The sequence below is a fragment of the Triticum aestivum genome, chromosome 7A, assembly GCF_018294505.1.
Source record: "Triticum aestivum cultivar Chinese Spring chromosome 7A, IWGSC CS RefSeq v2.1, whole genome shotgun sequence".
Taxonomy (NCBI): Eukaryota; Viridiplantae; Streptophyta; class Magnoliopsida; order Poales; family Poaceae; genus Triticum; species Triticum aestivum.
Window position 1 is genome coordinate 694,678,990 of NC_057812.1, and position 14,676 is coordinate 694,693,665.

The following is a 14,676-nucleotide window of genomic DNA, read 5'->3' on the forward strand; positions in this document are numbered from 1 at the left end:
AAAGGTGCTTAACCAAGCTCTGGGATATGCATGTATCATGAGGAGAACCTTGGTAGAGTGCAAGACAAAGAGGCTCATGAGATAGAGGTTGAGAAACTGAAGAAGGAGCTGGATTCTCTTGGCAATCAGTACAGTCAGCTTGTGGATGATGTATCCAAGCTGTTTGATTACCAGGATGGGCAGAAATCCCATGACATGGATTACACAAGCCAGGCAATCAATGAACTTAAGGAGAAGAAGCATCAGCTTGAGGAGCGGGCAAAGATTGAGATTCAAATGGAGAAGCTTAAGCTCAAGAAAGAACAAAGGTGCATCCTGCGGAGTCAAGCTGATATCATTCAAAACACCAGGAAAGCCATGAAGGAGATACAAGTTGAGAGAGACCTCCTTAAAGAAGAGAAGAAGAAGCTGGAGCATATCATTGCTGAGCTCTTGAAGGCAGGTCATGGGTGCAAAGAAAAGCTAGAAAAGATCAAAGAAGTTGTCATGGAGGAGTGAAGCGGTAGCTAGGGTTGGTAAGTGAATATGAGGCCTATATATATAACTGGCCTAGTACTAGAATCTGATGCAGATATGCATCTTAGTATTAATATGAACTCCCTATGAACTGCCTATGGTTTCAGATCATTTTGGTTGTGTTGTTGGGTGCTGTAATGCCCCTGATCTGTAATGCTCTAAGATAATCCTATTTGTAATGCCACCTGAACCATATTATCCAGATGTTGTTATATCTCCATCTGCAATTTGTTGCTGCTAGGTAGTTGTTGCTAATACTTACACTTGAATCTAGTAACACCAAACAACACTGAAACTGAAAATGAAAATGAAAATGAAAATGAAAATGAAAATGAAAATGAAACTTGCATTACATAGGAGGTAGCATAGATAACACAAATTGTCTGAGGATGCAACATACATAGCATTACATAGATAGATAGCACCAAATAGTTTGAGGATAACTGAAACTAGCCAACACTGAATAAGACTGACGAAACTGAATGTGAAACTAAATAGTTTCACATTCAGTTTCAGTTAGGCGCCTGCCCTGCTAAGCGGCCTGAGCGTCGTACCTCCTGCTTCACTTCGGTAGGATGATTTGCCAACATATGCACCTCCTGTTCTTCTTCATCTTCGTCTTCATCGATAAAGATGATGGGAGGAGGGCGGCGGTGAGCCTGCAGTGCTGGTGGTGCGATGATCTGGAGGTCGTCGTCCTCGTCTTGGTGCTTGTTTGCGTTTGCTTCAGCCGTAGATTGTGCTGGGGCGACGTAGTGGTGGTCTGCCCACCGCTGCCTCTGCCCAGCATCGGCGGAGCCCGCCTCTTTCATTGCCCATAGCAGTATATCTATGGGCAGGATCCCCTTACCTCGGTTTCCATATTGCTGGTCCATGCGTTGCTTCTCCTCACTCGTCGCCTTCTTTCTCACTTCGTCTGCTCCATCCACCAGATCTTGAACGCTGGTGTACCTTGTGGCGACCTTCATGTAGTCCACGAAGAGGTCGTCGTCGCCGCGCGCTGAACCATAAAGCATGGCAACCCATCCCTGGCCAGTTGGGAATGGGTTGAGCCATGGGTCCAAAGAAGAGGAAGAAGCAGCCATGGTTGAAGCAGGAAGTGGTGAGTGCAGTGGTGTTGAGCTAGGTGAAGTTGTCGTGAGGTAGAGTGATGTGATTAGAGTGATGTGAGTAGAGTAGCTGAAGAAAGAGGGGGGTAGTTAAAGAGAGGTGGAGTGAGGCAGTGGAGAAGTAAAACTTGTGCAGCAGTAGTTGACAGGGTGGTAGTTGTGGAGTAGTTATTGTGTGCCGAAACTTGTGCTGGTTAAGTGATGTTAGGTGAAAGTTGTGCAATAGTTATTTTGTGGTGAAAACAAATATTGTTGACCGAGATACTGTTTCTAGAGAAAAATCAGAGAAATTGACATACATTCAGAGCACAAATTCAGAAAATCAACAGGTGCGCATAGATTCAGAGCACAAATTCAAAAAATTCAAAAAATCCACGCATACAAAAGCGCATAGATTCAGAGCACAATTTCAGCAAATTCTGCAAATCCACGCATACAAGTGCGCATACATTCAGAGAAATTTCAGACACATCATCACATACATAGTAGAACCAGAGACTTGGAGAATTCAGATAACATTGAAGAACTTAACATTGAACTGTTTCAAGACGCAGAATCAAGGATTCTGCTCCACCTAGCCCTTATGACTTGGTAGCGATGGAAGGTTGCCCTATCTCTAGCCCACCAAATGATCAATTCATCGGTGATGATTGTTCCATCTGGGAACACCTCCTTGAACTGCATCACGTCGAGGGAGTTGCGGGCTGCCATAATCACTGCAGCCAACCTCCGGCGTTGCTCACGTGTCTGAGCCCTATGACTCCTCCTTTCTGCTCTTGCGGCCCTTCTTGCTGCTCTACAACTCTCATCTTGGTCGTCGACAACCTCTCCTATGCTTGGATCCATCTTTGTGGCTAAGGTAGGGTTGTAGTGATGCTGGCAGCTAGGGTTTTAGTGGTACGGGAAAGGACATGTTAGGGTCTTTCTGTAGACACCTACGCAGGCTTGTGGACTGTGGTCCGATATGAGAGCCCAATCTGAGGCCCATTTCCACCCACAAATGCATAAATTCAGAAAGTGCACGACATGTTCAGATAGTGCACGACATGTTCAAATAGTGCACGACAGGTTCAGATAGTGCACAACAAGTTCAGATAGTGCACGACAGGTTCAGAAAAGTGCACAACAAATTCAGAAAGTGCTAAACAAATTAAGAAAGTGCACATAAAACCTCCCAAATTTGAGCTGACAGGTTTCAGTAGTTACCACTGCAGTAGAAGTAGCCTGCCAATTTTGAGTTTGGGGTCCTCTTCCTCTTGGTCCCAACTTGAATATCTGAAGTGGTTGCAGCTCTTGGTGCAGTGAATCCATGGATCCTCCCTCCACCTGCAGTCCTACCTCTTTTAGCTCTTGGTGTAGGGCCTGGTGCAGAAGTAGAAGGACCTGGTTGAGATGTAGCAGGCCTACATGAAGCTTGTGCTCCTCTTCTACCTCTTGCAACAGGGACTGATGTGGTTCTTGCAGCAGGTATATCAGAGTAAACTGCCCTGTTTTCCTGCATGTCAAACATAACTTTTATTTCTAAAAGTGTACTCATTCAGAAATGTCTGAGATTTTTTTCCAAGCTTGATAATTACCTGGTGTTTGTTTTTCGTCATTTGAAGACTAGGCTTCAGAGTCTTGTTGCATGTTGTATACCTGTGTCCTTCCAAACCACAGTTTCCACATGTGATAGTGCCCATCCTACTTATGTCTCTTGGAGCTGGAACCTCAAACTCTCCCTTCCTCCTTGATGTCTGCTTTTTGCCTGCCTTTTCTTTAAACACAGGAGGATGAATGTCTTGAGTGTTTGTATCAGGCCAGCAATCTGGACTAGGGACAGGGTAAATAATTGCTTTGTATGTCTCCATGTACAATGGCTTCTTCAAGAATTCAGACACATAGTCCTCAGGATGCAGCTTTTGTTTTGTCATTGCAGATATGCCATGACTGCAAGGTACACCTGTCATGTTCCATCTCTTGCAGTCACATGTGCAGGTTGCCATGTCCACACAATATTGCTTTTCTTTGCTTGTTACTTGCCAAATTGTTTCACCAGCTCTGTCAGCCTGGCAGTACTTGGCATATTTTTTATTCTCCTCTAGAATCTCTGAGTAATTTGGTGTGATTGTCCACCTGCAAGTCTGTAACTTCTCCCTAGTCTGTTGCCTCTTGATCATCTGCTTTGTCCTGATCCCTTCAAACATTGTCCTTATTGGTTTGGATCTTACATCAAGTATCATCTTGTTGAAGACTTCACTAAGGTTGTTCACAACTAGATCTGTTTTGCAAGTATGGTCCATAGCATACCTAGCCCAAGCAGAGACTTCTATATTTTTAAGCCATTTCCAAGCATCCTCACACTGTGCTTTCAGCTCTGCCATCCCTAATTCATGCCCATGTCTAGTATAAGAGTAGCTAGCCTTGTCAACACACTTCTTTAGTTCTTTGCTTCTGTAACCAGCTGATTGGAAGTTGGCATATATGTGCCTAAGACAGAATCTTTGAGGTGAATCAGGAAACACTTCATTTATTGCCTTAAGTAAACCCTGTACATTCAGAAAATAGATCTACATATGAACACACTCACATAATTCAGTGAATTACTATACCAACTATGGTCAATGATTTAGTTTCTAACCTTTTGCCTGTCAGATATTATTGTGTATGTTCCAAATTTGTTGCCACTACCAATGCAGCATCTCAACTGAGTTAAAAACCAAGTCCAACTGTCTCCATCTTCCCTGCCAACCACACCAAAAGCTATAGAGTAGATGTTGTTGTTGCCATCCCTTCCCGTGGCAGCAAGAATTTGTTGTCCAGTGGTTAACTTGATGAAACATCCATCAAGCCCTGGATGGAGTCACACATTAGCTACAGAAGAAAATTGACACACAAATATGTACAACACAATCAGGAAATATTTACCTATAAATGGTCTACAACCATTAAGAAACCCTTCCTTTGAAGATGCCAAACAATAGAACATGTACTTGAATCTAGGAGTGGGTGCAGGGTTTTCTGGGTCAACAAATGTTGTTACAATACACCTGCTCCCAGGGTTTGTATCAAGAACAACTTGAAGATAATCCCTCAGCCTCAAGTACTGCTGCTTGTGGTCACCCTGCACCACACTAACAACCTTCCTCCTGGCCCTATAGGCAACACTTCTTAAAACATCAACTGAGAATTTAGTCTTAGTCTTCTTTATTAATGCATCCACAGAAGATCTAATGTCTTCTCTCAATGCTGGTTGTACTGATTTGGACAACTACTTTGTAGTAACCTTTGTGGTCTCTGCACATGCTCCACAAGTATGCAGCATATCGCACTTCTTGATGCAGAAAGTTTTTTCATGAGCTATCTTAGATGCACTGATATGAAAATCACATCCATGGGCTCTCTCTGAGCACCAAACAATAATCCTATCAGGGGCATTTCTGTGATACTGGAAATTCCTCAGAGTCCTGATGTGAAAATCCCTAAGTGCATATTTGAACTCATAAACAGTGGTGAAGCACAATCCCTTACAAAACTGTTCATGTGGATCTGGAAGCTTCTCATTGAACCATACCCTATCCTTTGACTTCTTCAACACTCTCTTCCTGCCACTTGCTAGTTTGAAAGCTCCTTCAGGCTCTTCTTCTTCATCACTAATGCCAACATCACCAGGAAAACAAAATTCATCTGCTTCAGGAAACCAGTCTGGTTTTACCTCTTTCTGAACCTCTTGGTGGGATCTAATGGTTGGACCAGGGTTTCTGACTAGCTTAAGTTTCTGGACCACTGATGTATCTACTTGTGCAGCTTCTTCTTCAGAGGGGGAACCTGGATGTAATTGCACATTGTTGTCATCTGAACCCGACTGCGCATCATCAGAAAGAAATTCAAACACATCAGTGTCACCTTCAAAATGGTTAAAGTCAGCTTCTATCTGCAGACAACTTTGCTTAAGCTCATCCTTTCTGTCACTGATTACATCCACCAACTTTGTGCAACTTTGTTGAGTGTTAATGCAATGTTCAGCAAAATAACTATCTCTATTTTCATCTGCATTACATGGCTCATCTGCTCTGACAACTCATATGTTCACACTCTTTTCCTTCTCAAAGTGAATCAACATCTGCTGCACATCATGTTCAGAACCAAGATGCTCCATACCTTCTATTCCTTTCTCCTCATCGACAACATAGTACATATAATCATCAGCTCCATAGCCCTCACTCCGAATGAGAGAAACCATAGTCAAAAATGATATGTCTGACTGGTAAATTCCTCTAATCACAGATTCTCTGGCTAAGAAATGGAACCAAATTTCCCACTTGGGTCATCAATACTGCACCACAAATTAGAAAATAATTAAATGGTATGCACAATATTTAGTGTCTGACAGTTCAAATTTTCTAGTTTTTGACATTTTGGATTCGGTCACAGCAAAACAAATTGTTCATGTTCCCAGCAGATTTCAATTCCTGTTGTGCTCAAACATGGTTCTAATGTAAATTAACTATGCAACTATCCTATATATGGTGATTCCTAACAAAACAAATCATTTCAGAAAAACAATTACAGATCAGTTGCCATACCTCGCGCCGCCAGCAGGACAAGGAAGCTTGCGCCGGCCTCGAGCTGCGCCTCTTCTCTTCAACGCTGCTACACGCCTCTTCTCTTCAACGCTGCGCCTCTTCACAATCGTCTGGGACGGCTCAGGTTGAGGCTGGGATTGGTTTTCGACCGCAAAGCTACTGCTGCCTAGCCAGTTATCAATCTCAACGAAGACGGCATCCCCGCCGCCAACCACGTCGGGGGGCGCTCCTCCAAGCGATTCGGCGTCGGACTTTGGATCCGCCGCCGCCATGAATGAAGACGGCTAGGGTTAGGACAGTGAGGTCGGGGGAGAGTGAGGTGGTGAGGACGAGGAGCGAGCCGGTCGGTCAGGTTATGCCTGGTCCGACCGGGCCTGACCGACACGCGCGGCTAACGGGCGGCAGGCGAGCGCCGTTAGCCGTTAGCGCGGCCTCCGTCCTGACCGGTGGGCCGGGTCTGTCAGAAAGTGGTTTAAAACGCTTCAAACGGTCATCAACGCGATGTGGTAGTTTTTTGTCACGAAATCAGCGCTAAACTGGAGTTTTTGGTCAGTTTTCAAAATGTGATAGTTCTATGGGACGCTTACGTGAAATGTGGTAGTTTTTTGTCAATTACTCCTTCTTCCTTTGTTTCTCCACATGATAGGGCTTGGAGAAGATCTACACTACGAGCCACCAGCGAGCGCGCGTGCTTAATGATGTCTACCCAACGTCAAGAGCAGTTATGCCATCGCCTCCACTATGACGTGGGCCGCTCATAAACAAGGCTGTATTCCTACCAACATAAATGCCTTCTGGCTCACTAGCGGGGCGTATAGCATGATGTATTCACGAGCAATGGTGATTAACGTGTCAGGTATTATAAATGGGGCTATAATAAGTAGCAATCGGGATGTGCGCGCCGACGCATGGGATTACGGCATCGCATGGCCGCATGTCTCAAAAATTCGCGTCCAAGAAAATGTCATGATAAAAAATGCCATCTCTTAATAATAAAAAGTGCCATGTGCAAAAACAAACTTGACTTGTGAAATAAAACAAAATAGGAAAAAATGTTTAAATTACCATAGTATGTGACGTAGTTTGAACATGGCTCCGGTCCTCCGATCCTGCATCAAGATTCGTGCAAAGGAATCCAACGAAAGAGAGCACTTTGCTGGGATTGCCTCTCCGTTGAACGGTCGTCAGTTAGCTTTTCGTTGATTCAATCGGACGGTGGGAAGCAGGACCGATCCAGGCTGGCGTCGGTCGATGCGGCTGCTCCCTCACGCCGGCGCCACCATCTCCTCCGCCGCCTCCGTCGCTGCCAGCTCACCCTCCGCCGCACGAGCTCCTTGCCGACCGTGTGCGCACGGCCCGACGGCTTCCCGGCATGCTGCGTGCCGTGCTCCGGTGAGGCACTCGCGTGGCAAAACACACACACACACACACACACACACACAAAGGGAGAGAAAGACGGACACCCCCCCGCGCGGAACGCCAATGCCAGCGGCGGCGCTGCCCCGTGGCGTCCAGGCGGTGCTGGTGACCTCCGGCCAACTCCGCAACCTCGACCCGCAGCTCCAGGTGCCCCCGCTCCTCCTCGCCAACACCCTCATCGCCGCCTTCTCCCGCGCCGCACTCCCTCGCCTCGCCTTCCCACTCCTCCGCCACCTCCTGCGCCGCGCCCGCCCCTTCCGCCCCGACGCCTTCACCTTGCCGCCGCTCATCCGCGCGGCCCCGGCCCACGCCTCCGCCGCGCAGCTCCACGCCTGCGCGCTCCGGCTCGGCCTCCTCCGCCCGTGCGTCTTCGCGTCCGGCTCCCTCGTGCACGCCTACCTCCGCTTCGGCCGCGTGGAGGAGGCCCGCGGGGTGTTCGACGAAATGCCCGCGCGGGACCTGCCGGCCTGGAACGCGATGCTGTCCGGGCTGTGCCGCAACGCCCGCGCGGCCGAGGCCGTGCGCCTGCTCGGGCGGATGGCGGGGGAGGGCGTCGCCGGCGACACGGTCACGGTCTCGAGCGTGCTGCCCATGTGCGCGCTGCTGGGGGACTGGGTGCTTGCGCTGGTCGTGCACGTGTATGCGGTGAAGCACGGGCTGGACAAGGAGCTCTTCGTGTGCAATGCCATGATCGATGTGTATGGAAAGCTTGGGATGCTAGAGGAGGCTCGGCAGGTGTTTGATGGAATGGAGCGCCGCGATCTGGTGACATGGAACTCGATCATCTCAGGGTATGAGCAGGGTGGGCAGGTTGCTGCTGCGGTCAAGATGTTTCACGGTATGAGGGACAGTGGGGTTTCCCCTGACGTGCTGACGCTTGTGAGCCTGGCGTCTGCTGTCGCACAGTGTGGAGGTGACTGCGGTGGGAAGTCAGTGCACTGTTATGTGATGAGGCGGGGGTGGGATCTGGGTGACATAATTGCAGGGAATGCTGTGGTTGATATGTATGCCAAGCTATCAAAGATTGAGGCCGCCCAGAGGATGTTTGACACCATGCCAGTTCGAGATGCTGTGTCTTGGAATACTTTGATCACGGGGTATATGCAGAATGGACTTGCCAACGAGGCAATTGAGGCGTATAGTCGTATGCAGAATCATGAGGGTCTGAAGCCTATTCAAGGGACAATTGTCAGTGTTTTGCCTGCATACTCACAACTTGGTGCCTTGCAGCAGGGCATGCGGATGCATGCTCTGTCTGTTAAGACTGGGTTCAATCTGGATGTTTATGTTGGAACTTGTATGGTAGACTTGTATGCTAAATGCGGAAAGCTGGCGGACGCAATGCTTTTCTTTGAAAATATGCCCAAAAGGAGTAGGAGTACAGGTCCCTGGAATGCCATCATGGCTGGCCTTGGAGTTCATGGGCATGCCGCAGAGGCTCTCAGTGTCTTCTCACGAATGCAGCAGGAAGGAGTTAATCCTGATCATGTCACATTTGTTTCACTGTTGGCTGCCTGTAGTCATGCTGGCTTAGTTGACCAAGGCCGGAGTTTCTTTGATATGATGCGTGTAACATACGGCATTATCCCCATTGCAAAACATTATGCGTGCATGGTAGATATGCTTGGCAGAGCTGGTCAGCTTCAGGAAGCTTTTGATTTCATACACAACATGCCAATTAAACCCGATTCCGCTGTTTGGGGAGCTCTGCTTGGTGCTTGCAGGATTCATGGGAATGTTGAAATGGGCAAAGTGGCTTCGCAAAACCTATTTGAACTTGATCCAGAGAATGTTGGATATTATGTTCTAATGTCGAACATGTATGCAAAGGTTGGGAAATGGGATGGAGTTGACGAAGTGAGGTCTTTGGTCAGACACCAAAATTTGCAGAAAACCCCTGGATGGAGTTCAATAGAGGTGAAAAGATCAGTGAATGTGTTTTACAGTGGCAACCAGACAGAACCCCACCCTCAACATGAAGAGATCCAGGCAGAGCTGCAGAATCTGTTGGCCAAGATGAGATCTATAGGTTATGTTCCGGACTACAGTTTTGTCCTACAGGATGTAGAGGAGGATGAAAAGCAACACATCTTGAATAATCATAGTGAGAGATTAGCTATTGCCTTTGGCATCATAAATACTCCTCCAAGAACTCCGCTCCATATATACAAGAATTTGCGCGTGTGTGGGGATTGCCACAATGCCACCAAATATATATCAAAACTAACTGAGAGAGAGATCATTGTCCGGGATTCAAATCGGTTCCACCACTTTAAACATGGTCAATGTTCTTGTGGGGATTTTTGGTAAAATGCAATATAATATTTTAGTCTACCCCAACTTGCGTGGGGCAAAAGGCTCTGTTTTTGTATAATATAATATTTTTGTCTGCACAGCATGTTTTCTCTAGCTAAGCACCTAGTGATCGATTATGATGTCAGAATTCATGTACTCAAGAGATTTAGGACTGAACACTGAAGTGAAATAGTTTACTGATGTAAAAAAGCATATATAATTGTTTAGTTAAGCAAAACTCCTCCCATCTATTCTTGAAGTTTCTTTATATCCTTAGATAACAGTAGTATATTCACTATAAGCTCTTTTTAGAGGTTAAGAGTGATGTCTTCCATGTAACATAAGCATCATTTTATTTTGTGGTTTGATTATAAATTTCATCTATAGGTCCACTCACCATTTATTTTATTCTTTTGGTTCCTATAATGTCTCATGGATAAATTTAACTTCCTTGGCACAAAGATACTCAACCCTGATTTGATTTCACATATATTTTGCCAGTGTGGTATTTAGGATTTATGTCACGATCCAGGAAATAAAAGCTTCCGCTGTCTAAGGCAATTTCACGAGGTATAGGTCAAGTCAAAATGATCTACATGCTTACTGAATCAAAAGTAGGTCGTCGGATCGAATCACAAGGAGAAGCAAGACAAACTAGCAGGCATGTAATGTTTATTTTGCTTTCTGTTGTGTTATTTTGGTTCAGATTACATATCCTTGCATTATATACAAGTTTCAATGGAATATTGCACTCCTAAAAATTGTGTTTTGTTATGCATGATGCAGGGTCCAACAGACCCTGTTATATGGCATTTTGAATCTAGGTGTCCATCTATATGTATCACTTCTTGATATGCTTCTACTGACAAACAGACTACAAAATGCTTACATTGATAGCTACAGTTATTGTTGCTCTTTTCTTGCATATAAGGAAAAAAGCATTATGACAGTAGCATGGCTTGGCCCGGCAGTCATCATGCTAGCCTGCTTGGTGTTGTCCCTAATCTCCACACTGCCTGAAATGCCATCTCATTTTGCCACCAGCCTGGAAGCAACAACAAAACGTAGGCATCACACATAATTTCCTTGCATATTGCGATTCAGTCAGACTGATTCCCTCTCTGAATTTGCTGGCAGGCGTGTGGAGTGCACTTGCTGTGCGCATGTACTGTCAACGAGTCGGCTATCCTTACTGTACTCTGCAGATGGGTATTCCTTCCACATGTTCATGGAAATTTCCAGTGACATTAGTCACCAGGATTATGGCCCCTGGCCCTCTACAGTAGCATCAACAAGGCCACATAGCCCTCGATATGTCAGAAGGTCAGCAGATGCCACCTTTCATCCTGGCATGACTCATTTGATTTTTTTTATTTGTTATGCCTAAATTTATCTGGAAAGATATTTCTAACCATCTTCCGCAAGTTATTTTTTTATAAATGTAAAAATAGGGATCTACATTCTAATTGATAGAACAAAAATCAACTTAATATCCTTAGACTAATGTTATGTATGGAATATTGTATATGGATTCTAATCAAGCAAGTCTTTGCTGTTTGCATAACAGATAAAGGAATCATCTGTGTTGCAATTTAAATCATTGTAATTAAGTATTCATAAATTTTAATACTAATATTTTCAAAATCGCTAGCCCACGGTGGCAGATGCATCGAAGGAGTAAATATACTGACTGTAGTTTCAAGTAGAAATGACAGCTAATGTGTCACGCTGGGAACTACAACGAGCTCTTCTCAGTATGTCTTCTTGCCCTCCTCCCATCTGCTAAGCATGACAATTATGTCAAGGAGGATGGGATGCAAATCGGCTGGAGATGCTTTGCGTGTTTGATGGTAGCATCACCTGGCGTTCGGAGGCCAATTATGAACAAGGTCGCGAGTGATATCATCTCTGTTTTTCATATCTTACGTGAAAAATTGATGCTAATAGCACTTAAGTCCTTATTGTCACGTGTTCTTTAATGTTTAGCCTGAAAACAAGACTAATTGTATCTCTGCTGATACTACAAATGTAACTCTTGATTATCATCTTTGGGATTTTATATCTCGTCACTACATGAATTTAGGTCCTATGGTCTTCCCTTTCCAAATGTTTGCATTTAGCTAATGTGCCACCTAATTGCTGCAGTTAGTCACATATGGAACAGCAATCCGAAAGTTGTATATTACAGGAAATATTATCCATGCTTTGTAGTATTTTGCAATGAGGTCAAGTTCCGGTGTTCACTTGTATGCCTTATTGTCCTCTGAGATTGTTAAAAACTCTTTGAGATGTGCAATTGTCAAGACTACTATGAATGTTCGGTTCCTCTTTGTTGGAGAGTTTTGCTCTTTCTCTTTCATACCAGGATAAACTTTCGTTTCCTTTTGGCAAGCTTCTACACATGGCAAACATTGCTTGAACTATCTTTGTTAATGCCTACAACAATGTCATGTACACCAACTCTGCTGTTTGCGAATTCGACGAATGCAGCCATAAAACTGAAGCCTTCTGAATGCATGTCAATATGCCATGTACTAGTAATGCAGTCTCGCCGTGTGGAATAGAAAATAATGGGCTGGGCCATTTCCCCCTTTACCTATGGAATCACCATTAGGCAATCAATTTCTCATCTTCATATCGAGATCAGCCAAATATCGCACTTTGGCATGCAGAAATAATCCTTAGGCACTGTTTGGAATGTCTGTAATTGGTGTGGCATTTAAATTTTTGATCAGACATACTTGTATATAAAAAAATGCCCAAACTCATGTACGGAACCGCTCAAAATCAAAGATGACATGCATAACAAGATGCAAGATATGTTATAACAACACATAGTAAATCTGGTCGATCAAATGCAGGGTTCACCATTTTTGTTAGACAACTAATTATACAATATTAGATATTTAGATACTACATAAAAGGAACGGCAAAAGCCCATGAGCGAGCACACCACAGCCAAACAAAATATGGCGCCTACCCTGATCCAACCATCACCTGCTAACAGTAACTCCAGCAGCCGTTTCACAAAAGAGATTCTAAAGCTCAACTCTAACACTGAAGTCACACAACCAACATATACTCATGCTACTTACCACCATTGATTTAAAATCCAGGGGGCTCAGAACAAGTGCTCCTACGGTGTCCAGCAACACCACAGTTACTACACCTCCCCTGCTTCCTCGGCTGCTTTGGCAGGTCACCCCTCTCCGGACAAGTCGTCCTCTTATGCCCTTGACCCCGGCAAATGCTGCAAAACCTGCCGAGTTTGCTCATCTCATCTGGTGCTTCGTCGCAGCTTGCTGGCCTTCTGGGCTGATCAGGAACTCCGACGAGTTGGTATTGTGTTGCCGACACCGTATCGCTGTCGTCTCCGGAGCAATCACCTGCTGGTCGTTCATCCACCATTGGCCTTTCTGAGGTTGGTCGATCCTCGAGCCCTTGGCCACCTCTTGCTTCTTTGTATGGTGCCATGATCTCCATGGCTTCCTTGAATATCCCCCTTAACCTATCACGGGCCTCTGCGCTAGCAGTTCCAAGACTGACTAGTTCAACAGCTTTGCTGTACAAGGTTGGAGCCTGTTGCACCGCATCTCGCACGTCTCTCGTCCACCTCTTCATGATGTGCTTCTTGGGTATCTCCTTGATTCCTACATAATACATGACCTGCATTGCCGGACAGTACATATATTTATGGTAAATATCTTGTAGACATTCTGAAAACATTATGCAGAAGATCAATATTTATGATAGAAGTTAGTAGTATTCTTCTAACCTTTAGAATGTGGCAGCACAGCAAACCCATGTGATCAAATTTACCACATTCACAGTCAAATTCAACCCCCTTATCTATCATTTTAACCTCGTAGACCGCCCTGCGCCATTTCTCCCTTGTCTCTGGTTCAGTATGCTCTGTCCTGTACACCCTGTTCTTCTCAATCTCCTCCACTTGGTAAGCTCCTGCTTCATAGAGGATTTGGCCAAACTGTTTGAACATCGCACGAGTATATATCTTGCTCGCATGACGTTCAATTGACAGGTTAGCCCTCATCACGGCACCATCCTGTGGAAATATCAGATCACTTATTTCAAATATCATCCTTCTAGCAAGGTTCAATGTTTTATAGATGAACTGAATCCTATATATTATGAGAAATCTAATTGCTTACAATCTTGGTCCGTTTCTCTTCGTAGCTCTCCTCTGCGTCCCGGTCAAACTGCAACCGCATGTAATGCTTCACGAACATATGCATCGGGCATGCAGGTGGTATATATGTCTTCAGCATGCTCTTGGCGGTTTCTCTTCTCTGAGTACTCGTCATCTTGGCACAAAACACCCCCTTTAAATATGGCTTCGCCCATTTCTTCCTGATTTTGTAAAGTTGTTTCATGTACGGATGTGACCTTAAGTTGTACTTTTCAATCAACATCTCCCATGCTGTCTCAAACTCATCTATCGTCAGCATGTGATCGACAACCTTATGGAACTCTGCTCGGAACTCATTCCGTTTTGTGTACAGGGGTCTGAGGGACTCCTTTGCTTTCTTCAAGACGTGCCATTTGCACCATCGGTGGGATGTGTTCGGCATTACATTCTTTATGGCCGCCTCCATGGCTTGATTCTGATCTGAAACAATACAAATAACTAATTAATTTAGATTTTTGTAGATGGTCCACTGGGTAACACGCAAAATAAAAATGATATTCACCTGTCAGAATTGTCATCGGTGCTTCACCGCCCATCATTCTTATGAATTCAGTGAAAACCCATT

The 14,676-nt window shown here is 45.0% G+C and overlaps 1 protein-coding gene across 1 annotated transcript; it reads left to right on the top strand.

Annotated features, from left to right (window-relative positions):
- The first annotated feature begins 7,388 nt into the window (after window positions 1–7,388).
- Window positions 7,389–12,134, top strand: LOC123149411 (pentatricopeptide repeat-containing protein At4g33990). Its single transcript, XM_044569068.1, has 2 exons — window positions 7,389–10,968; window positions 11,042–12,134. Exon 1 carries the CDS (start codon window positions 7,442–7,444, stop codon window positions 9,917–9,919), a length of 2,478 nt encoding a protein of 825 aa, XP_044425003.1. The 5' UTR covers window positions 7,389–7,441; the 3' UTR covers window positions 9,920–10,968; window positions 11,042–12,134.
- Window positions 12,135–14,676: the final 2,542 nt, after the last annotated feature.